This window comes from Branchiostoma floridae, chromosome 6, assembly GCF_000003815.2.
Source record: "Branchiostoma floridae strain S238N-H82 chromosome 6, Bfl_VNyyK, whole genome shotgun sequence".
Lineage (NCBI taxonomy): Eukaryota > Metazoa > Chordata > Leptocardii > Amphioxiformes > Branchiostomatidae > Branchiostoma > Branchiostoma floridae.
The window spans coordinates 879,841-903,585 of NC_049984.1; the positions used below are offsets into that span (position 1 = coordinate 879,841).

Sequence of the window (23,745 nt, forward strand, 5' to 3'; positions counted from 1 at the left end):
CAGTGCTGAAGAAACGTCAGCACTGGTTTCCAGTGCTGAACGGCCTTGTTGCAGTGCTGAAGCTCCCTCAGCACTGGAATTCCAGTGCTGAACTTTTCCGAGCACTGGTTTTCCAGTGCTGAACTTTTCCGAGCACTGGTTTTCCAGTGCTGAATTCCCGTCAGCACTCGGGTACCAGTGCTGAACTCGCGGCGGAGAGGCGGCGAGCCAGTTCAAAGGTCATTCAGCACTGGTTACCCAGTGCTGAAACCGGCGTCAGCACTGGAACCGAGTGCTGATATACAAAAGTAACGGGTTCCGCACTGGATTTTCCAGTGCTCGGGAACTTTTCAGCACTGGAAGACCAGTGCTGAAAAAACTTCAGCTCTGGGCTTCCAGTGCTGACGATTATAAAGCACTGGAACGTTCCAGTGCTGAACGTAATATGTCTTTTGTACATTTTTTTCTGATGTACAGAAATCTTAGTTAGATTAGAGATTTTGACCGTATAATACAGCTGTCGATTTACATTTTGTACCAGAATGTACCCTAGCTATGTATCAATCGCTACCCATTGATGTACTACGTATATATTTCTGCTAGTGATTGGACCCAAATTTTGTAGAGAACTGTATCAATTTACCGTTGCCGTTTTGTCCCGACTTTATTACGTTTTTAGTAGTTCTTTTCACCAACTTCATCAGGCTCCCTTTATACATTTTCAAACAATTGAATAATTGTATAGGGAAAGAAGAGATATAGTTTAGGCACATTACGTGAAAAAAGTTACAAAAAAGGTACAAATAATATAACGTCACTTGAAGTTGCTCTTGTTGTTTTATTGTGTGCGTGCGTGTGTTTGGCAGTGTGTGTGTGTGTTTGGCAGTTTCTTTGGTAGGCTCAGTCGTCCGTGCAGCTCACGGTTTATAGTCGACACTACAAGTGCGGTCCCTCTTGTTGTAACTAAATTGGGACCTTCCAATGACTTTTGGCCAAAAAAATTAAACGTTAGACGATGGCGATACATGTGAGGTGAATGAGTAATGGACCATGTTTACGGCTCGAGCTGCGGTAGATATCTTCAAGTTCAAGTTCAAGTTCAAGTTTATTTATTTTACCAGGGAATACCTCAGATCCATTGATCTGATTTTCAGGTATCCCTGGACACACATTAAAAATTACATGACACAGTTTAAACCCAACAATATACAAATAACGTTGCAAACAGTTACATGTACAAAACAGTCTCAGTATAGGCACATCTGCAGTCATCTACAGTCCGTTTTTAAATGCTGACGTTGACGTGTGTTTCCGCTGATCAGCAGCGAGACTATTCCACAGGACAGGCCCTAGGTACTGCAGGCTGCCCTTGAAGGTTTCCACATGTGCTTTTGGAGTGTCCAGCATGTGAGGGTCGAAGTTGTAGAGCTGTTTCGTAGCAGTGCGAGTACGAACTCTAAGCACTGGGGGCGACAGCCATTTGAACATTTGTGTCATGTAGGCAGGTGCCTTGTGGCGAACTGCCTTGTGTACAGTCACTAACGTGTTCAGTTTCACCCTTTCAACCAGGGGTACCATACCAGCCTCTGTAAGCAGGGTTTCTGTAGGTACACGATCTTTGAGTGATCGCCCAGTAATAATCCTGGCTGCCCGATTTAGCAGTTTAGTCAACTGTTGTGATCTTACTTTGTTACAATGAAAAAGTGACAGTAACCATGCAGTATCACAATAATCCAGGTGAGTATATAACAAGGTTCGACACATGACTAGCAGGATCTCCTTAGTAACATAAGGCTTAGCCCGGCTTAAGGCACTAAGGCCAGCAAGGAGCTTCTTTACCATCCTTTCTGTGTGTGCTGACCAGTTTAGAGAGGAGTCCATGGTGACACCTAGGTAAGTATACACTTTTACCTGCTCAAATGAGTTAAACCCATCAGTTACAGTGACAGTGTTTCCTGCGTGACGCAGTTTCTGAGGTGATCCAAATAACATGGCTTTAGTTTTGTCAGGGTGAAGTGATAGTCTATTTACAATAAACCAGTTAGCTACCAATTTCATGTCCTCTGACACAGTTTCCTCACATTCCTTAGACAGGCTAGCCGAGCAATAAAGCACAGTGTCGTCTGCGTACATATGGATTTTACACTTACGCACAACCTGTGGTAGATCATTCACATATAAGCTGAATAACAAAGGACCTAACACGCTCCCTTGCGGGACACCACACGTGACACGTTTTTGCGTAGACTGCTGGTTCTGAATATCTACGTGCTGGAAACGGTCTGTGAGGTAAGATCTGAACCAATTTATCGCCCCGTTGTCAAAACCCATCTTCTGAAGTTTACCAAGGAGGATTTGGTGGTTGACAGTGTCGAACGCTTTCCTTAGGTCAAGGAACAGCGCGACAGTTACCTTCTTGTTGTTTTGTGCTGACTGGATGTCCTCCACCACCTTTTGCACTGCTGTACCTGTGCTGTGGTGTTTTCTGAAACCACTTTGGTGGGCCGTGAGCTGGCCAGTACTGTTCACAAAGTGTGAGACCTGGTTGTGAACCATTTTCTCCATCACTTTGGAGGCCACATTTAGGACAGAGACAGGACGGTAGTTGGAAACACTGTCTTTGTTCCCTGATTTGTATATGGGCGATAATTTAGCCAGTTTCCAGTCGTCGGGAACTTCACCTGATGTTATAGACAGGTTAAAGATGTGTGCTAACGGTTTGACAATTATAGGCGCAGAATCCTTAAGGAGCCTTGATGGAATCTTGTCAACTCCTGTGGCTTTCTTTGGCTTGAGCCTAAGAAGCTCGTTTAGGACCTCTGTTTCTTCGACTGGCCGCAGGCGGAAAGTCGATGTTGACTCAGGAACATGACGAAGGGGATCCTCCTCGGACACTGGGATATCCCTTGCCAAGTCTGCTGCACATGACGAGAAGTAGTTGTTAAACTCCTCAGCCATTTCGGCAGGTTCAGATATACAACTCTCGTCAGATCGTCGTATTTTCCGGACTTGACATTTGCCTTTTGTTTTTCCTGTGAAAGTGTTGATAATTTTCCACATTAGACTGGGATCTTCTGCAGCGTCGGTGATGGCACTTTCAAAATGAGTTTTCTTCGCCTTCTTAATCATTGATGTTGTTTGGTTCCTGAGAGACCGGTAGAGTTCCCAGTCCTTCGTGTCCTTCGTCTTGATGGCTTTGCGCCTTGCAGCATCACGTTGGCCCATTAGGTTCTTTACTCTGTCTGTAAGCCAAGGTGCAGGGCGGCCCTTTTCTTTCACTTGTTTCCTGGTGATGGGTGCATGGGCTTCAGCTACACTTAAGAAAATGTCCTTGAAGGCGGCCCATGCTTTCGAGACATTAATACAGTCTAGTACCGTTTCCCAGTGGACCGCTTTCAGACTGTCAATGAATGATTGTTGGCTGTAGTTTTTGTAGTTCCTGTATTCACGTGATCGAGCACCACCGACCTCTACCCCGGCTTTGGCACATGTCAGGATGAGATTGTGGTCGGAGGCACCCCAGGCCACACTCAGACTCGACCTGTGCCGATCCGAATTAGAGACAAATATGTTGTCGATGCACGTGGCGGACGCCTCTGTTATACGTGTTGGTTGCGTTATGAGGGGGACCAGTTGATACAGGCTCATAAGAAATTCCAAATCTATGTATATAACGTTACCACAGTTGTTTTGACAAGTTACTAACGTGATTGAAGACGTTTTAGACAGGTTAATTTCGTTATAATTGTAAACAGCAGCTCATGTCGCCTTGAGTCGTGTTGCTAGAGTCGGCGGCTTCAGCACTCGGTTTCCAGTGCGGAATATTTGTCAGCACTGGAAATCCAGTGCTGAAACGTCCTCAGCACTGGATTTCCAGTGCTGACAGGAGGACATTCAGTGCTGAAGCTGCCTCAGCACTGGACGTCCAGTGCTGACGGCGGCTCAGCACTGGAAGTCCAGTGCTGACGACCACTTCAGCTCTGGTGTTCCAGTGCTGACAGAGGAGACCGTTACTTTTGTATATTTGCCTGTTTGAATATCATATTACACTTACAGGAGGGTTATAACATTCAGTTCTGATGGGGATGTGCACGTTAACTAGTAGATACTATTAGTATTACTACTATTTACCGTCCGTCAGTCTTATAATGCAGACTATGTTTCAGATGGGGTAGTTAAAGGCTGTGTAAATCTTATCATATTAAAGCAGCTCTTGAGGGTGTATTTAATCCTATGCAGTATAATGTATGTGTGCCTGCTCCTTGCTCTGCTCTGAGAGTACTTATGAGGGGGGAGGGGGGTCTTACTCCGGGTTAGACACAAGTTAGTTTCATCGCTCCATCGTAACAAATCCTAACCCCTCAAATTTTGTACTCCCACATCACAGTACCCTTCCAGGGCTCAGTTACAACCTAGCTCTCCTTATTCGGTTACAATTTTATACTTTTCTTACCTCTTTTGAGATGACAGCTACACACACCGCCATCTTGGATAACCTTTGACCGGTCATGACCTTTTGTCGGACGATCTATTTGGTAACAAAGTCGTCTGTTTTACCTCATTCGGGCCGGAGGACTTTGTACAGGTCTGAAAACGCTTCTTATTTAATATCCTTTCCGTCTGCAGCTTGCGGGAGCTGCTTGTCCTGTGCTCTGTCCTAACGTGTGACGTTACACTTACAGTCCGAGAGGCGGGCTCGTGTGGTGGTCTACCTGGCCTGAGCTGTGCAGCTTCGAAGCTCCGGTCACTCACACAAGCAAGTAACGTCATGTAACTCACACGATCACGTTTATATATAACAGTTATAACGTTAGCGGTATAACTGTTGTTGTTGTCGTTAACGTTAACAAAAGGTATAAGAAGAGCCGACATGATTGCTTAAGCTACCAGCTGCCCTCCGACATACTAACCCCGCTTCCTGCTGTGCGACCCCCTGGATGTTACCACCCTCCTCCCACATATTAACCCAGATTATAGCATGACCCCACCCCAGACTTTTAGACCCCCCCTCCGACATGCTAACCCAGATTGCTGTAGACTCAGTAGAGACACCCCCCCTTAAGTTAAATATTTGAGTTTGACCCCCCTCCAACATGCAATCCCAGATGGCTACAGTTTGATCCCCCCAGAATTCTATACCCCCTTCCAACATAGAAGCCCAGATTTCTACAGTAAGATGTTGTTGTTGTTGTCATTGCTTTACGTCTATTTCTTCGCTAGACGTCAGCCCAGCACGTCAGCCCAGATTCTTGTCCCCCCACAGAATGGCTGAGTCAGCGGATGTGCAGCAGTCGCGTCACCCCACAGATGTACTGCTGGAAAAAGCCGCAGCGCTGGGCTGCCGACCCGAGGACCAGGCCTTCGCTGTTGCCATGGATACCGAGGACCCCCTGCGGGGACTGCGGGAAGACTTCCATATCCCCAAGATGAAAGACCTTCCGCCAAGTAAGGGCCGACTGTCTTATCTGTCTCATCTGTGAAAGACCTTCCGCCGAGTAAGGACCCACTTTCTTATCTGTGTAAGACCTTCCGTCAAGTAAGGGCCCACTTTCTTATCTGTGTAAGACCTTCCGTCAAGGGCCCACTTTCTTATCTGTGTAAGACCTTCCGCCAAGTAAGGGCCGACTTTCTTATCTGTCTTATCTGTGTAAGACATTCAGCCGACATTTTTTGTCAAGGTTTGAGAAGTCTGAAGCATCTGTAGAAAATTCGCAAGGATGATTTTCGTGTTCTGTTTTCCAGCCGACCCCACACTAGTGTGTGCAGACGATGACTGTGTCTATATGTGCGGGAATTCTCTCGGTCTCCAACCTAAAGGAGTAAGGAAATACTTGGAACAAGACCTGGACTACTGGGCAAGATAGTGAGGTTCCTTTTTATGTATCCAGTTGGAATATTTAGTTCTTTGTGTTATAAGTAGAGTACAATAGATGAAAAGTGAAGAAAAACTTACAATAAAAGCATTCTACAGTGATTTGTGAAAGTCTGTGTGCTACCCTAACAGGTGCTGTTTGTTGTTGTTTACTGCAGTGGTGTTTTTGGTCACTTTGAGGGGCCCAGACCCTGGGCGCTGTGTGATGAGTACGTCACTGAACAGAGTGCCAGGATCGTGGGTGAGTCTAACAGAGGCAAAACTGTGCAGTTCACGTCTGCTTGTATATGCATGGATTGGATTACAGTGTAGCAACTGTAACATGTGAAATGTGACGCTTTTTTGTTTTAATTTTATTTTTTGATTGTTGTGTTATTTGACTTGTACATGGGCTGTCTTTCATATTTACATGGATAGATTGGGCTCCAGGTAGACATACTGTCTGTATGTGTTGGTTTTAATGGGGCAAATCTGCTGTGTTTTTCTCGCCAGGAGCCAGGCCGGAGGAAGTGGCCTGTATGAACGGGCTGACGGTCAACCTGCACCTCCTACTGGTCAGTCCTCTGGGTCATAGGTGACACTGGGTCATAGGTAACACTGGGTCATAGGTAACACTGGGTCATAGGTAACACTGGGTCATAGGTAACACTGGTTCATAGGTAACACTGGGCTATAGGTAACACTGGGTCATAGGTAACACTGGGTCATAGGTGACACTGGGTCATAGGTTACACTGGGTCATAGGTAACACTGGGTCATAGGTAACACTGGCTCATAGGTAACACTGGGTCAGAGGTAATACTGGACCAGAGGTAACACTGGGTCAGAGGTAACACTGGGTCAGAGGTAATGCTGGGTCAGAGGTAACACTGGGTCATAGGTAACACCAGGTCATACTCATAGTCAGAGTGACCCTGGGTGACAGATAACACTATATAGTACATGTATCACATTTGTAGCAGAGAACAATGCTGCATCATAACTGTCATCAGCAGTATTTCTTAGTAATATATCAATATTATTTGTCCTCTTGAGGGCCCATGGTGATGAAATTATTAAATATTTTGACCCCACATGTACACCCAGGTGTCCTTCTACCGACCCACGTCAACAAGGCACAAGATCCTCATCGAGGGAAAGGCCTTCCCATCAGACCATGTGAGTCAGACTTGTATTAACTTGCAGGGCTCGAAATACTTTTTTCTGCATACTTGCACTGGTGCAGGTAACATTGAAAATTACATGCACCAGACAAAGTTTACCTGCACCACTCTGAATTTAAGAAGTATGGATCATACTAAGATTGTTCAGGAACCATTGATATGGTTTCTTTTGTACTTTATAGGTGGTAAAAGTCAATGCAGCTCGTAACAATCCATATACACCTACATCTTAAGACATTTATGTATAAAACCCAGTACATGGACCAGTGCAGGTTAGTTGCAGGTAGACATCATAAATACCTGCACAGCTCCAATTTTACCTGCACTAACCTGCATATGCAGGTGGTATTTCGAGCCCTGACTTGTGATAACTCTGCATGAAACCAAATCTTGTCTTTCACGTACCACCCACAGCAGGTATTTGACAGAAAGTCGTCAACTGGAATCAGTTGTATCATAACCCACAGAACTTCTGATGCCCATTGTAATATAGGTCGTCTTTTCAAGAACAGGTTAACTTAATAAATACCTCTTTGACTGACAGCAGCATATCACTTGGATCAATGCCTGTTTTTTGTTGGTTTGTTTTTTTGCTCCAGTATGCGATGGAGTCCCAAATCCGTTTCCATGGCTACGACCCGGCTACAAGTCTCCTGCTGGCAGAGCCCAGACCGGGGGAGCAGACCCTGCGGACGGAGGACCTGGTGTCGCTGATCAAGCGGGAGGGAGACGCCATCGCTGCGATCGTGTTCAGCGGGGTGCAGTACTACACAGGACAGCTGTTTGACATGGAGACCATCACACGCGCCGGCCACAGCAAGGTCTGTACCTGTTTCTGTAGCTGTATCTGTAGCTGCATCTGTACCTGTTTCTGTATCTGTATCTCTACATGTTTCTGTAGCTGTATGTGTACCTGTATCTGTATCTGTACCTGTTTCTGTAGCTGTATGTGTACCTGTATCTGTATCTGTACCTGTTTCTGTAGCTGTATGTGTACCTGTATCTGTATCTGTACCTGTTTCTGTAGCTGTATGTGTACCTGTATCTGTATCTGTATCTGTACCTGTTTCTGTATCTGTACCTGTTTCTGTAGCTGCATCTGTACCTCTATCTGTAGCTATTCTGTTTCTGTAGCTGTATCTGTACCTGTTTCTGTAGCTGTATCTGTACCTGTTTCTGTAGCTGTATCTGTTTCTGTAAAGCCACCCACCCTTCATGCAGCATAACATGCCAGCCAGCTTCTGACCGGCATTTTGGTGACTGTCACCTTCCCCAGGATAGTCCTGATTGGTTCTGTTATGCACAACAAGTCATGACAGTGCTAAACTGTGGTTATGTGAAGACTACTTTGTATTTTACTGATAGGGATGTGTTTGTCCTAAGGGTTTGACTTGTGTTTGTGTCTTAGGACTGTGTGGTAGGGTTTGACTTGTGTTTGTGTCTTAGGACTGTGTGGTAGGGTTTGACTTGTGTTTGTGTCTTAGGACTGTGTGGTAGGGTTTGACTTGTGTTTGTGTTTCAGGGCTGTGTGGTAGGGTTTGACTTGTGTTTGTGTTTTAGGGCTGTGTGGTAGGGTTTGACTTGTGTTTGTGTTTTAGGGCTGTGTGGTAGGGTTTGACTTTGTGTTTTAGGGCTGTATGGTAGGGTTTGACTTGTGTTTTAGGGCTGTGTGGTAGGGTTTGACTTGTGTTTTAGGGCTGTGTGGTAGGGTTTGACTTGTGTTTGTGTTTTAGGGCTGTATGGTAGGGTTTGACTTGTGTTTTAGGGCTGTGTGGAAGGGTTTGACTTGTGTTTGTGTTTTAGGGCTGTATGGTAGGGTTTGACTTGTGTTTTAGGGCTGTGTGGTAGGGTTTGACTTGTGTTTAGGGCTGTGTGGTAGGGTTTGACTTGTGTTTAGGGCTGTGTGGTAGGGTTTGACTTGTGTTTTAGGGCTGTGCGGTAGGGTTTGACTTGTGTTTGTGTTTTAGGGCTGTGTGGTAGGGTTTGACTTGTGTTTGCGTTTTAGGGCTGTGTGGTAGGGTTTGACTTGTGTTTGTGTTTTAGGGCTGTGTGGTAGGGTTTGACTTGTGTTTGTGTTTTAGGGCTGTGCGGTAGGGTTTGACTTGTGTTTGTGTTTTAGGGCTGTGTGGTAGGGTTTGACCTGGCCCATGCAGTGGGAAACGCAGAGTTACATCTACACGACTGGGGAGTCGACTTTGCCTGCTGGTGCACATACAAGGTAAGGACCAACTCCAAATGCTGTTTTTGAAGATGATTTTCAGCTTACCAACTCTACCAGTTCTAGTCCTGAGTGTGAGTATGAGTCTAAAGACATAAGTCTTGTTCCCAGTACATGAACTCGGGAGCCGGAGGCTTGGCCGGTGCTTTTGTGCACGAGAAACACGCGGCTGCGGACATGCCGAAGCTCCTGGGCTGGTGGGGACACAAGATGAGCACACGCTTCCGGATGGACAACAGTGAGTAGGTTTCTTTCATCCTGATATCAGGAAGAAAATAACAGGAAAGGAATTTTGTGGAATCTGTTGGAAACGATTGTTGGAAGTAATGTAAGTCCCTGTTCCTGCTGTGTTACACTAAGGTATATTCAACACTTTTCAAACTGTTTCCAGATTCCGCCACAGTTTGACATGACATTTAAAGTTTCGTAAGTCAGCTGACCCATTGCCTGATGTTGATTGGTGCTAAGTCAGCTGACCCGTTGCCTGAAGTTGATTGGTGCTAAGTCAGCTGACCCATTGCCTGATGTTGATTGGTGCTAAGTCAGCTGACCCATTGCCTGAAGTTGATTGGTGCTAAGTCAGCTGACCCATTGCCTGAAGTTGATTGGCGCTAAGTCAGCTGACCCATTGCCTGATGTTGCAGAGCTGGACCTGTCGCCGGGGGTGAACGGTCTCCGGGTCAGCAACCCCCCGCCCCTGCTGGTCAGCCCGCTCCTGGCAAGCCTCGACGTGAGTATTGTAGGCTACATACATGTACATAAGCTACACACATGTACATAAGCTACACACATGTACATAAGCTACACACATGTACATAAGCTACATACATGTACATAAGCTACATACATGTACATAAGCTACATACATGTACATAAGCTACATATATGTACATAAGCTACACACATGTACATAAGCTACATACATGTACATAAGCTACACACATGTACATAAGCTACATATATGTACATAAGCTACACACATGTACATAAGCTACATACATGTACATAAGCTACACACATGTACATAAGCTACATACATGTACATAAGCTACACACATGTACATAAGCTACATACATGTACATAAGCTACACACATGTACATAAGCTACATACATGTACATAAGCTACACACATGTACATAAGCTACATACATGTACATAAGCTACATACATGTACATAAGCTACACACATGTACATAAGCTACACACATGTACATAAGCTACACACATGTACATAAGCTACATACATGTACATAAGCTACATACATGTACATAAGCTACATACATGTACATAAGCTACATACATGTACATAAGCTACATACATGTACATAAGCTACATACATGTACATAAGCTACATACATGTACATAAGCTACACACATGTACATAAGCTACATACATGTACATAAGCTACACACATGTACATAAGCTACATACATGTACATAAGCTACATACATGTACATAAGCTACATACATGTACATAAGCTACATACATGTACATAAGCTACATACATGTACATAAGCTACATACATGTACATAAGCTACACACATGTACATAAGCTTATATACAGGTACATTAAGCTACATACATGTACATAAGCTACACACATTGTACATAAGCTACGCACATGTACATAAGTTACATACATGTACATAAGCTACACACATGTACATAAGCTACATACATGTACATAAGCTACATACATGTACATAAGCTACATACATGTACATAAGCTACATACATGTACATGTACATGTAAAATTTTTCAACCTCCTTGGTAAGGCCTAGGACAAAAAATGTTTTATTTCCTGTTTCCCGACTGACCCTAGAAAAACCTGCCGACCCTAGACATTTTCTTCAGTCGGCGGCTGGTAGAGGATATACATGTAACTTTTTCGATTTGAAAATTTGAGTGGTGCATCATTGTAGAATCGGTTTTCGAGCATGTTCTGCTAATTCCTGATGAAGTAGACAAAGTCAAAACAATATTATCTGCTTCTTTTAACTTCATAAATTACTGCTAACAGGTCAGAAAATAAGCTACTCTCGTATAGGAGCAAACGTTTCGGTGAAAATGATTTTTATCTCATTTGACCTCTCACTTGATGCAGGTGTTCCAGAAGACGACGATGGCTGATCTGAGAAGGAAGTCTGTCCTTTTGACGGGTTACCTCGAGTTTCTGATCAAGAAGTTTTACCCGAAACCTGCTGGCAGTGAAATGAAACCTGCGGCCAGCGAACCAAAAGCGGCCAGCGAAGCAGCCATCCGGCCCTGGGTGGAGATCATCACGCCCTCTGACCCCGCCCAGCGCGGCTGCCAGCTGTCACTCATGTTCTCTGTGCCAATCGGAGCCGTCTTTACCGAGCTGGAGAGGAGAGGGGTCGCGGTGCGTAACTTACTTTTTTTATCCATCAGTAGACCTCACTATGAGCTGTTAGTATATATATATATATATATATATATATATATATATATATATATATATATATATGTCAGGGTAGAGACTGCAATCTGGTAGAATCGGCATAAGCTACACACATGTACATAAGCTACATACATGTACATATTAACTACATACATGTACATAAGCTACATACATGTACATAAGCTACACACATGTACATAAGCTACATACGTGTACATAAGCTACATACATGTACATAAGCTACATACATGTACATAAGCTACACACATGTACATAAGCTACACACATGTACATAAGCTACATACATGTACATAAGCTACATACATGTACATAAGCTACATACATGTACATAAGCTACATACATGTACATATTAACTACATACATGTACATTAACTACACACATGTACATAAGCTACATACATGTACTTAAGCTACATACATGTACTTAAGCTACATACATGTACATAAGCTACATACATGTACATAAGCTACATACATGTACATAAGCTACACACATGTACATAAGCTACACACATGTACATAAGCTACATACATGTACATATTAACTACATACATGTACATAAGCTACATACATGTACATAAGCTACACACATGTACATAAGCTACATATGTGTACATAAGCTACATACATGTACATAAGCTACATACATGTACATAAGCTACATACATGTACATAAGCTACACACATGTACATGAGCTACATACATGTACATAAGCTACATACATGTACATATTAACTACATACATGTACATAAGCTACACACATGTACATAAGCTACACACATGTACATAAGCTACATACATGTACATATTAACTACATACATGTACATAAGCTACATACATGTACATAAGCTACACACATGTACATAAGCTACATACATGTACATAAGCTACATACATGTACATATTAACTACATACATGTACATAAGCTACACACATGTACATAAGCTACACACATGTACATAAGCTACATACATGTACATATTAACTACACACATGTATATAAGCTACATACATGTACATAAGCTACATACATGTACATAAGCTACACACATGTACATAAGCTGTTTCAACTTTATAAATATTTCCCTGGTCCTGTAAAACTTTGGAAATATTCATGGTGTGGAATTGGATACTTCTAATGGTTTCTAAATAATGATAACAGCATTCTACCATTTTCTACCATTTTTTGTAAATGGTTCGGTGGGCTGGGAAGATAGCAATTCACACATCCTTGCAAAGTATGGTTGGGTGCCATGCAACAATGGCCCACCACAAAGGATCCACCAGTGCCCAGCAGTGAAATCTAAAAATATACAGATGCAACAATAGGGCTTACTTTTATGGGGGCAATAAACTAATTTTACCATTTGGCCAGGTTTACCATTTTTTTGAAATATTTGTAAATGTGAAATAATCACAGAGAGGTTTCACAATTATTCTAAATAAAGATATTTTTGTACAGTTACTTTCACAATGTTTCTAAAATATTCAAAGAAAATCAAATAAATGAGTATTTTCTTAGTCAATTTTTTGAAAATAATTTGATTATTGTGGCTCAGATATTCTTTTATTCAAAATAATTCAGACTAATTATAGATATCACCTAAAAACCCTCATGGTGTCTTGGAATGGACTCTATGTTTCCCTGCATGTGATAAGAGCATTGTTAACTGTTATGTTTCCCCTGCAGTGTGATAAGAGCATTTTAAACTGTTTCCCCAGCAGTGTGATAAGAGCATTGTTAACTGTTTCCCCTGCAGTGTGATAAGAGCATTTTAAACTGTTATGTTTCCCTGCAGTGTGATAAGAGCATTTTTAACTGTTATGTTTCCCTGCAGTGTGATAAGAGCATTGTTAACTATTTCCCCTGCAGTGTGATAAGAGCATTGTTAACTGTTATGTTTCCCTGCAGTGTGATAAGAGCATTGTTAACTGTTATGTTTCCCTGCAGTGTGATAAGAGCATTGTTAACTGTTTCCCCTGCAGTGTGATAAGAGCATTATGTTCCCCTGCAGAGTGATAAGAGCATTTTAAACTGTTTCCCCTGCAGTGTGATAAGAGCATTGTTGACTGTTATGTTTCCCTGCAGTGTGATAAGAGCATTGTTGACTGTTATGTTTCCCTGCAGTGTGATAAGAGCATTGTTGACTGTTATGTTTCCCTGCAGTGTGATAAGAGCATTGTTGACTGTTATGTTTCCCCTGCAGTGTGATAAGAGCATTGTTGACTGTTATGTTTCCCCTGCAGTGTGATAAGAGCATTATTATCTGTTATGTTTCCCCTGCAGTGTGATAAGAGCATTGTTAACTGTTTCCCCTGCAGTCTGATAAGAGTATTGTTAACTGTTATGTTCCCCCTGCAGTGTGATAAGAGCATTGTTAACTGTTATGTTTCCCCTGCAGTGTGATAAGAGCATTGTTAACTGTTATGTTCCCCTGCAGTGTGATAAGAGCATTTTAAACTGTTCCCCCTGCAGTGTGATAAGAGCATTGTTAACTGTTATGTTTCCCCTGCAGTGTGATAAGAGCATTTTAAACTGTTTCCCCTGCAGTGTGATAAGAGTATTATGTTTCCCCTCCAGTGTGATAAGAGGGAACCCAACGTGCTGCGCATCGCCCCCGCGCCGCTCTACAACTCCTTCAGCGATGTTCACCGATTCGTCTCTCTGCTGGGACAGAGTCTACAGGCCGCACAGTTATAACATCGCTGCTGGGACCGAGTCTCGCGCTGCTGGGACTGAGTCTCGCGCTGCTGGGACCGAGTCTTGCGCTGCTGGGACAGAGTCTACAGGCCGCACAGTTATGACATCTGGGGCAGGCTATCTGTTCTTCACAAAACAGAAAATGTTTAATGAATATTAGGGACCTATATATATATTTTTACTTGTTGTAATCCAAGCCAGTAGATCACATGCAGAAAACCCACTGAATGAGGTGGAACATATGGTTGAATGCACCAAAATCATGTTTAAGTTTTACAGTAATTCTTAGTGTAACGTGATGTCCAGAATTTGAAGCCGTTCATAGCCAGGCAGACGGGGTGGCAATCAGCAGGGAAAGGAAAGTCAATGACAAAGAGTAAACTTACAGTCCTTTATTTAGCAAAATATTCTGGGATACATTTCAGACTTTGTTGTAGCTGTACATAAATTTGCCACACGTACATCAGGGGTGCCTAAGCATCTGCACAAACCCTATGAGATTCGAAGGAACATTCGCCCGAATCACTATGCGAAAACGCACGAACCTTATGAAAATCACACGAATCACTATGCGAAAAAATACGAACCTTGTGTAATTCGCACAAATCATTATGTGACACACACGAACCTTATGCAATTTGCACGAACCTTATGCAAAACCGACCGACCACCGCCGGGTCACGTGATATTACATCATTCGCATAAGGTTCCTGCAAATCACATAAGGTCCGTGCAAATCACATAAGGTTCGTGCAAATCACATAAGGTTCGTGCAAATCACATAAGGTTCGTAAGTTTTCGCATAGTGATTTGTGTGATTTTCATAAGGTTTGTCCGTTTTCGCATAGTGATTCTTGCGAATCACATAATATTCGTACGAATCTCATAGGGTTGGTGCAAATGCTTAGGAACCTCTGTACATGTAGCCATGGTAGAGGACCAACACCATCTGCCCCATATAACTGGGACAGGGACACCTGCATGAGGAGGTGTACGTTACTGAACCCGACCGTTGTAATTCATCAATCTGAGATTTGTCATTAAATCTTCATACACGGGCTGATCCAGACGTCTTCATGGCACTTCACACTCCTGAACGTTTACCAACGCTACGTTCCAATATACATATATCACATGTAGTTATACATATATCACATGTAGTTATACATATATCACATGTAGTTGCACTCCCTCAACATCTCAACAACAGACCACAACTTTAGTGTTGGCTCCATACTTTCCTGCACATTGTCATCGTCTTTCTCACATTGCCAGGTAAAAACCATAGTGTTACATCTTACCAGGACTTGCCTTATTTATATCTGTATGCTGTTTAGTAGGAAGAGTACACAGTTAGCCTTAGATAAACATCCTAACAAGTTGAATCAAGCAATAGTAAACCAACTCACCAAACTTTCCTTAGAGTGGTCACATAGCTACATGTACCACATAGCTACATGTACCCTTCTTTCTTTACAAGCAAAGCTGAATAACAAACTATGGCTGGTAGTACTAGTAGCTGTTGAGTGCTCATCACTTAAGTAATATAATCACATAATTTACCTTTTACTAATCATATAAAATCTTATATTCCAACACTGAAACTTACAAACCTTTATAGTTTTCCGTACAGAACAAGCCCGCCCAGCTAGAACACATTACTTAATGTTCCATTCTGTAAATGTTAAGTTTATATACACATACATGTAGATGAAAATACTCAGTCTTTCATTTGTGACCATCTAGTACCAAACCTTAAACCTGTTGTTGAGTTCACGGCTGCAAAAATAGACATCCCTCTCTGCACATAAATCCCCTTATGAGTTAACATTGACTATGGCACCAGTTACCCCTTAGGTTTTCTAATGACCAGTGCACCAGTAGCCCCTAGGTTTTACACTGACCAGTGCACCAGTACCCCCCTAGGTTTTACACTGACCAGTGCACCAGTAACCCTCTAGGTTTAACACTGACCAGTGCACCAGTAACCCCCTAGGTTTTACACTGACCAGTGCACCAGTATCCCCCAAGGTTTTACACTGACCAGTGCACCAGTAGCCCCCCTAGGTTTTACACTGACCAGTGCACCAGTAACCCTCTAGGTTTTACACTGACCAGTGTACCAGTAACCCCCTAGGTTTTACACTGACCAGTGCACCAGTACCCCCCTAGGTTTTACACTGACCAGTGCACCAGTAGCCCCTAGGTTTTACACTGACCAGTGCACCAGTACCCCCCTAGGTTTTACACTGACCAGTGCACCAGTACCCCCCTATGTTTTACACTGGCCAGTGCACCAGTAACAGCTGACCTGAGGTGACCCCTGGAAGCTCTTGGATGTTCCTGATTCTGGCATGATAATCCAAAGGCTTGAAGACAGGTGTTTAGCTCAGGTGTAGAAGACAGGTGTTCAGCTCAGAGTGTAGAAGACAGGTGTTTAGCTCTGGTGTAGAAGACAGGTGTTTAGCTCAGGTGTATCAGGCTTAATTCTTCACACCTGCATAAGCACACCTGTTTCTCTATTTGGCTGTTTGTAAGACTGAAAAACTTTACACAAACTGAGACCACACAGCAGCCAGAGTTGATCAATACCTAATGCCGTACCTCTGAAACTAGACACCCCACATGTCCCCCCCCCCCCTGCCTCCCGAGATTCTCTTAAAAAAGTATCTCATCATAAAACCCTTGTAACAGTGTGTCTCTCTGTACTAACACCCCCTCCCTTATTAGCTTACAAATCCAGCAAGACTTCCCCTAAAGGAGGGAAGTTGTGGTACACCCCTGGGGGTAATGGTACACCCCTGGAGTGGTGGTACACCGCGGGGCGGTGGAGGGGGAACTTCATCACTGCTGATGTGCAGAATACTGTATGCTCCTGTAGTACATGTTTGTTTGTTTGTTTGTTTGTCCTTCTCCAGGAGTAGGCTCTGGGTTTGGCAGCAGACTAAAGGCACTGTGTTGTCATGGTAACCCGGCTAGCATGAAGTGTTGTTGTCAATCACTCCTGCTGCCGTAGTAACTGCTTGAACTGGTGCATCCTGGGACACCGGTGGTTCTTGTCTCCCTGGTGCCGGGTAAGGAGGATGCTGGGATACTTGTGGGGTATCCTGTGGCAGTGCATTATGGGACTGTATGTCCTGTGGCAGTGCATGATGGGACTGTATGGCCTGTGGCAGTGCATGATGGGACTGTATAGCCTGTGGCGGTGCATGATGGGACTGTATGGCCTGTGCTTCCTTCAGTGCCACCACAGCGTGATAGGGCGGTGGCTTCCCATCATGCTCGTCCAGCTCGCAGTACGGAGGGGGTTCGGGGAAGCTGCCCATGGGGCTGGAGGGGGGGTTCTCTCCGTCAATGCCGGGATAGGGGGGCGGGCGTGACAGGGTTCCTCCCGGGGGGGTGCCGTGGGTGAGCTGCAGAGGGGAGAAACACAGAACATCAGCTCACTCACTCAGCCACTTTAAACACTCACTCACTCACTCACTCACTCACACAGAACATCAGCTACCTCACTCAGCCAGCCACTTTAAACACAGAACATCAGCTCACTCAGTCAGCCACTTTAAACACAGAACATCAGCTCATTCAGTCAGCCACTTTAAACATGAGAAACACAGAACATCAGCTCATTCAGTCACTAAACACAGAACATCAACTCATTCAGTCACTAAACACAGAACATCAACTCATTCAGTCAGCCACTTTAAACACAGAACATCAGCTCACTCAGTCAGCCACTTTAAACACAGAACATCAGCTCATTCAGTCATAAACACAGAACATCAGCTCATTCAGTCACTAAACACAGAACATCAACTCATTCAGTCACTAAACACAGAACATCAACTCATTCAGTCAGCCACTTTAAACACAGAACATCAGCTCACTCAGTCAGCCACTTTAAACACAGAACATCAGCTCATTCAGTCATAAACACAGAACATCAGCTCATTCAGTCACTAAACACAGAACATCAACTCATTCAGTCAGCCATTTTAAACACAGGATATCAGCTCATTCAGTCACTAAACACAGAACATCAACTCATTCAGTCAGCCACTTTAAACACAGAACATCAGCTCATTCAGTCAGCCACTTTAAACACAGAACATCAGCTCATTCAGTCAGTCACTTTAAACACAGAACATCAGCTCATTCAGTCAGCCACTTTAAGCACAGAATATCAGCCACTTAAAAAATGTTAGCACCTGCGGCTGCACGAGATCAGTATATGCTGCAAACCTAAGTGGGATGCCCGACTGTGGGCGCTGATCAGTATGGTGTGTGGACATAGCTAGGTACCGTTAAACTTACATGAAGTATTAAATTGTAACGTTACGTTACATATGGACAAAGGGTTCCATGGGGGTTACCTCATTAGGTCCGGCCACCGCCAGCCGTCGCTGACGAGAGTAAAACCAGCACAGGTAGAACAGGATTTTCAGGATTATCGCCACAAACAGGATTCTGGGGACAGATTAAAACGGATTAGACAGGATTAACATTGATTGACTGATTGATTGAACAGAAACGGAACTGTAAGTAGTAAATAACCTGAGTGTATTGCTCTGGATAAACAAGCTTAAGTCAAAGTGACAGTTCAGTTCATCCTCGGAGAGTGACACCAGCGTCTCCACGTTCCTGTTCAGCATGATTGAACGGAGCTCATTAACAAAAAAAGTGACAGTAACTTTTACGTGCACGAGGTTAGGAATAATTTGCTACTTCACTGGATACAGTACAGAAATGCTGTACTTAGCTGTACCAGCAGAAATGCTGTACTTACAATGTTACATGTACCAGCAATGCTGTACTTACATGTACCAGTAGAAATGCTGTACAGTACTTACATGTTCCACTACAGTACCAGTAGAAATGCAGTACTTACATGTACCAGTAGAAATGCTGTACTTATATGTACCAGCAGAAATGCTGTACAGTACTTACATGTACCAGTAGAAATGCTGTACTTACATGTACCAGTAGAAATGCTGTACATACATGTACCAGTAGAAATGCTGTACTTACATGTACCAGTAGAAATGCTGTACTTACATGTACCAGTAGAAATGCTGTACTAGTACTTACATGTACCAGTAGAAATGCTGTACTTACATGTACCAGTAGAAATGCTGTACTTACATCTATCAGTAGAAATGCTGTACTTACATGTACCAGTAGAAATGTTGTACTTACATGTACCAGCAGAAATGCTGTACTTACATGTACCAGTAGAAATGCTGTACTTACATCTATCAGTAGAAATGCTGTACTTACATGTACCAGTAGAAATGCTGTACTTACGTGTACCAGCAGAAATGCTGTACTTACATGTACCAGTAGAAATGCTGTACTTACATGTACCAGTAGAAATGCTGTACTTACATGTACCAGCAGAAATGCTGTACTTACATGTACCAGTAGAAATGCTGTACTTACATGTACCAACAATGCTGTACTTACATGTACCAGTAGAAATGCTGTACTTACATGTACCAGTAGAAATGCTGTACTTACATGTACCAGTAGAAATGCTGTACTTACATGTACCAGTAGAAATGCTGTACTTACATGTACCAGTAGAAATGCTGTACTTACATGTACCAGTAGAAATGCAGTACTTACATGTACCAGTAGAAATGCTGTACCTACATGTAGCAGTAGAAATGCTGTACTTACATGTACCAGTAGAAATGCTACAGTACTTACATGTAATAGTAGAAACGCTGTACTTACATGTACCAGCAGAAATGCTGTACTTACATGTACCAGTAGAAATGCTGTACTTACATGTACCAGTAGAAATGCTGTACTTACATGTACCAGTAGAAATGCTGTACTTACATGTACCAGTAGAAATGCTGTACTTACATGTACCAGTAGAAATGCTGTACTTACATGTACCAGTAGAAATGCTGTACTTACATGTACCAGTAGAAATCCATGTTGACCAGCCTTTTAAAGTTTAAGCCATCTACCTGTAACCAAAGAACAGGTTTTGTTATAAATCTCAGATTTGGACTGAATAGAAAATATAAGTCCTTTGACTGTGCGTGCACAGGTCAAAGTTGAAAGCTGCTGAAACAAACAAAAGACATCAGGACATTGCTATATATGCGAGCTGACTGACAGGGTCCATACATACAGGCCCGCAAGGACTACTGGGCCGGGCAAATTTCAGTATTTCCGGACAGGCGCAGCTGACCCACTTTCAGCCTACTAAAAATGATAAGGTACCCTTGGCCAAAGTGCCTGTAGAAGTGTTTTTCTTTGGATATGTTTGGATTTTGGAGGTGCATATTATAGGTAAGGGTTGTAGCCTTTATATTGTGTTGAAAAAAACAAATTTTTAGCAATATTTGTGGTTGCAGTAGGCCTTAGAAGTTAGGTGTTTTGGTGTTGTTTACAGGCAGTCAAAAGGTCCTATGTTTTGATCCCATACAACGTATTTCAGTCGTAAATTTTTCCTTGTTTTGTCGTCAAATTACTCTTTAGAGGCTAGACAACCATGCTAATGTGAGTTTTTCGTGTTCTAAAACTCAGGTGATTTTGACAGCCTCTTTCTGCCATGATTCCTATTGTAAGTATAGGCAGTCTAAATACCGAAATTTGCCCTACTAGTATTCACACCAGAGCCTTCACCTTTGACCTGCACATGCGCAGTAGTATCTGTGAATGAGCTTATTTTCAAACATACACCAAGCCGTTTGTATCTAGCTACATGGTGTGTGCAATTACAGTAGAGAAGAGTAGAGTATAGTAGAGCTTCTTTGGTTGGGTAACGGTATACGTAGGAGTGTCGCTCCCACTAGTTGATAAAAGCTCCTTGATATAACCCAAAACCCCAACAAGGAAGAGGATCGAGAATCTGCCGACCTCATAACTTCTTCAGGCCTGACAGAAAGGCCTGTGTGGTACTGGGTGTTCGTGAGGGCGTGTCCTCGGTTGTCATGCATTGTAATACAGGATCGAATTCAACAGCAACCAGCCCCGGACCCGACGATTCCTACTGACTAAAACTACATGCGTTACATGTCGCAATGTCACAATGACGAGGCATCCATAGACAAGTTCATCCCGAAAAACAGATGACAACACTCAGCAAACAAAAACAAGCCTCTCACCCGACGTCCTACCAGGTCACGCCAAACACGCCCGGCAGCCTCCTGAATTCCACTTCTGTACTTGGTACACGGTCCTCGGCGTCCCGTTGGCCCCTAATCTGGACTATCTCCTGTCAGTTTTATGCGGCAACTCTAGCCACAAACCTTGTTACTTACTGTAGAATTTCATAACAATTTCCTGTTTCCGCAAACCTGGCTAACCGCAGTGGTGACGTCAGCAGGGCATGATGGGACATCTCGACTGGTCCACTGTGGAAGAGGGGTGCTAAGTCTCATACTTCACTGGTATTCATGACCTAGTTTATCGCTAGCATGATTAGTATCGTACCGGAATTAGAGATGTACAGGTGGTAGACAGGATGGGAACTGATGTGTGATATTACATGAGTGAGTAGCCGCTGTTACATGGTATATGGTATTAAAAACTACTGCCGCACTAAAAGCGCCTCCTGGCGTTTAAGGTTAGAAGGACAGCGGGGAGACAAGCTGAGACCCATCCAGCTACGCCGCCTCTCATTGGTCACCGAGCCATGACGTCACGTCGTCTGCTGTAAGGGTATAAGTAAAGATGGCGGCCGGTAGGTTTATTGTTAGATAAGGCCGAAAAAAAAACACCTTTACCAGCCATTTAACGCGTGGATCGTTCCCAAATCTGAGAGCATGAGCAGCAGGAGTCCTGAAGGGGCGGCAACAGACGGCACACAGGCGGAAAAGGTAAGGGAGAACGTTTTTATCAGGAAACCCGGCCCTAAGTCGGTCAGCGGTGTGATGGGTAGCCTTGCTGTGATGTAACCACCGCCGGACCCTCCCCATGTTCCGTTCTTTACAGACCTGCTAAATGGTAGCCAGAAAACCGCAGGCGAACAGGAGATGAACCCATAGGATCGGATGAAACATGTGGTGTTAGTGAACGTTGTTTATCAAGCACAATAGAACCTCTTTGTTTATTTGTTTGGTTGTAACGTTACACAATGTTTCCCAAGTAGCTGTAGGGGGCTAGCTAAATGGTCCCGTTATGCTTGACCAAGGACGTTACATGGCTTGACGGAGTCCAATGTAGTCAGTACAATACTACATTTGTATGAGGAGTAACAACAACACTGCTGTACAATGTATTCTTTAAATATATAACGTTTATTGATTGTTTCAACAACCTCTAAATACATCGCAGCGCCCTATATATATAAAACGCGCTGAATTGCGTATTTAGGCATTGAAAGCATTTACACATACATTAAAAACTTAACATGGTAGGGCAATTAGACTAACATTTTAAAGGCTTACAATCATATCACACAAGTTACCATCATTTATAGTCATATCGCACAAATGTGTCATTTATAATCATATCGCACAAATGCATTCCCACTGGGGAATGAATATGCAATAAAGATTATTATTGTATACATATGTTACCAAGGCAATACAATCATGACAGACAATATGTTCAATCGAGACAGAACCCCCTCCTCCAATATGATAATAATGATAATAATAATATCTGGTGTATTTTGCCAGCCAATAGGTACCCAATGTGTTGAGTAATGAGCCTGATAAATATGGTTGAGGCGCCTCCTCGAGCACAGGGCCCCCGTTTTACACACTCACTCACTATACATCTCTACATATCTATACCCCCAGATAACCCCGCGAGGGGCAAAGAAGGGGGGGGGGGGAGCTGAGGCTCCTGGGTTAGGGAGGTATATATATACACTATATCAAAGACTAATGTGTCAGCCCTTCTTGTTACGTTAATTAGGATATTAAGTCTTATTCTCTACACCTATTTTGTACTTTGTGTAACAGTCGTTGCCATACCTTGTACCATGTACAAATGTCGAGCAATAAAGTTCTATCTATATACATATATATGTACTGCACAGACGCTTTAGGAAGATTCTGTTGGACAGATTTATCAATGGATGTCATCAGCAGCTGGGTTCATGTTTCCATATATGGTTCATGTATGTTACCATAGCTATATATGTATAACATTATATATGGTTATATTTTTTCCATGGTTCTCCTGATGTATGTATGTATAACCTGTCCCATGTGCAGGGTTCTCCTGATGTACATATGTATAACCTGCCCCATGTTGTTGTCAGGCTGCAGAGTTCTCCCGTGGTGAAGGATTCCACCTTCTGGGGGAAAAGGACCGGAGCGGCAGCGACTCGGGAATTTCTGACAGCTCCTCTGTTGGAAACTGTGACTGTGTTGCTAGGCGACAGAG

General features: G+C 43.3%; 4 protein-coding genes across 11 annotated transcripts in view; 2 read left to right on the forward strand and 2 right to left on the reverse strand.

Annotated features, from left to right (window-relative positions):
- The window catches only part of LOC118418058 (trafficking protein particle complex subunit 2-like protein), a 9,248-nt gene extending 4,608 nt beyond the window's left edge, over window positions 1–4,640 (reverse strand). The window contains exon 1 of the mRNA XM_035823878.1: window positions 4,433–4,640. Within this exon, the coding sequence (XP_035679771.1) occupies window positions 4,433–4,489 (57 nt within the window). The 5' untranslated portion in view covers window positions 4,490–4,640. The remainder of the gene's footprint in view (window positions 1–4,432) is intronic.
- A 597-nt stretch (window positions 4,641–5,237) lies between these two features.
- LOC118418061 (kynureninase-like) lies at window positions 5,238–15,448 on the forward strand. Of its 5 annotated transcripts, none has more exons than XR_004831430.1 (12): window positions 5,238–5,424; window positions 5,722–5,842; window positions 6,010–6,092; window positions 6,344–6,405; window positions 6,938–7,009; window positions 7,614–7,835; window positions 9,134–9,232; window positions 9,344–9,470; window positions 9,877–9,962; window positions 11,346–11,621; window positions 14,269–15,094; window positions 15,135–15,448. XR_004831430.1 is itself a non-coding variant. In XM_035823883.1 (12 exons), exons 1-11 carry the CDS (start codon window positions 5,244–5,246, stop codon window positions 14,386–14,388), a joined length of 1,449 nt encoding a protein of 482 aa, XP_035679776.1. In that variant the 5' UTR covers window positions 5,238–5,243; the 3' UTR covers window positions 14,389–14,391; window positions 14,455–15,448. The 5 variants fall into 5 exon arrangements, 4 of the variants coding, with proteins under 4 accessions (XP_035679776.1, XP_035679778.1, XP_035679775.1 ...); XM_035823883.1 differs by having other exon boundaries at window positions 14,269–14,391; window positions 14,455–15,448; XM_035823885.1 differs by having other exon boundaries at window positions 14,269–14,389; window positions 14,494–15,448.
- Window positions 15,449–16,363: 915 nt separating this feature from the next.
- LOC118418063 (zyxin-like) lies at window positions 16,364–21,798 on the reverse strand. Of its 4 annotated transcripts, XM_035823891.1 has the most exons (5): window positions 21,513–21,798; window positions 20,314–20,366; window positions 18,762–18,855; window positions 17,616–17,801; window positions 16,364–17,585 (listed from the first exon to the last, which is right to left on the reverse strand). In XM_035823891.1, exons 2-5 carry the CDS (start codon window positions 20,331–20,333, stop codon window positions 17,364–17,366), a joined length of 522 nt encoding a protein of 173 aa, XP_035679784.1. In that variant the 5' UTR covers window positions 20,334–20,366; window positions 21,513–21,798; the 3' UTR covers window positions 16,364–17,363. The 4 variants fall into 4 exon arrangements, with proteins under 4 accessions (XP_035679784.1, XP_035679781.1, XP_035679782.1 ...); XM_035823888.1 differs by having other exon boundaries at window positions 16,364–17,801; window positions 21,513–21,790; XM_035823889.1 differs by having other exon boundaries at window positions 16,364–17,801; window positions 21,525–21,789.
- A 257-nt stretch (window positions 21,799–22,055) lies between these two features.
- Window positions 22,056–23,745, forward strand: part of LOC118418062 (ribonucleoside-diphosphate reductase subunit M2 B-like) — a gene marked incomplete in the record, with an annotated part of 8,580 nt that continues 6,890 nt past the window's right edge. The window contains 2 exon segments of the mRNA XM_035823887.1: window positions 22,056–22,226; window positions 23,621–23,728. Of these exon segments, the coding sequence (XP_035679780.1) occupies window positions 22,173–22,226; window positions 23,621–23,728 (162 nt within the window).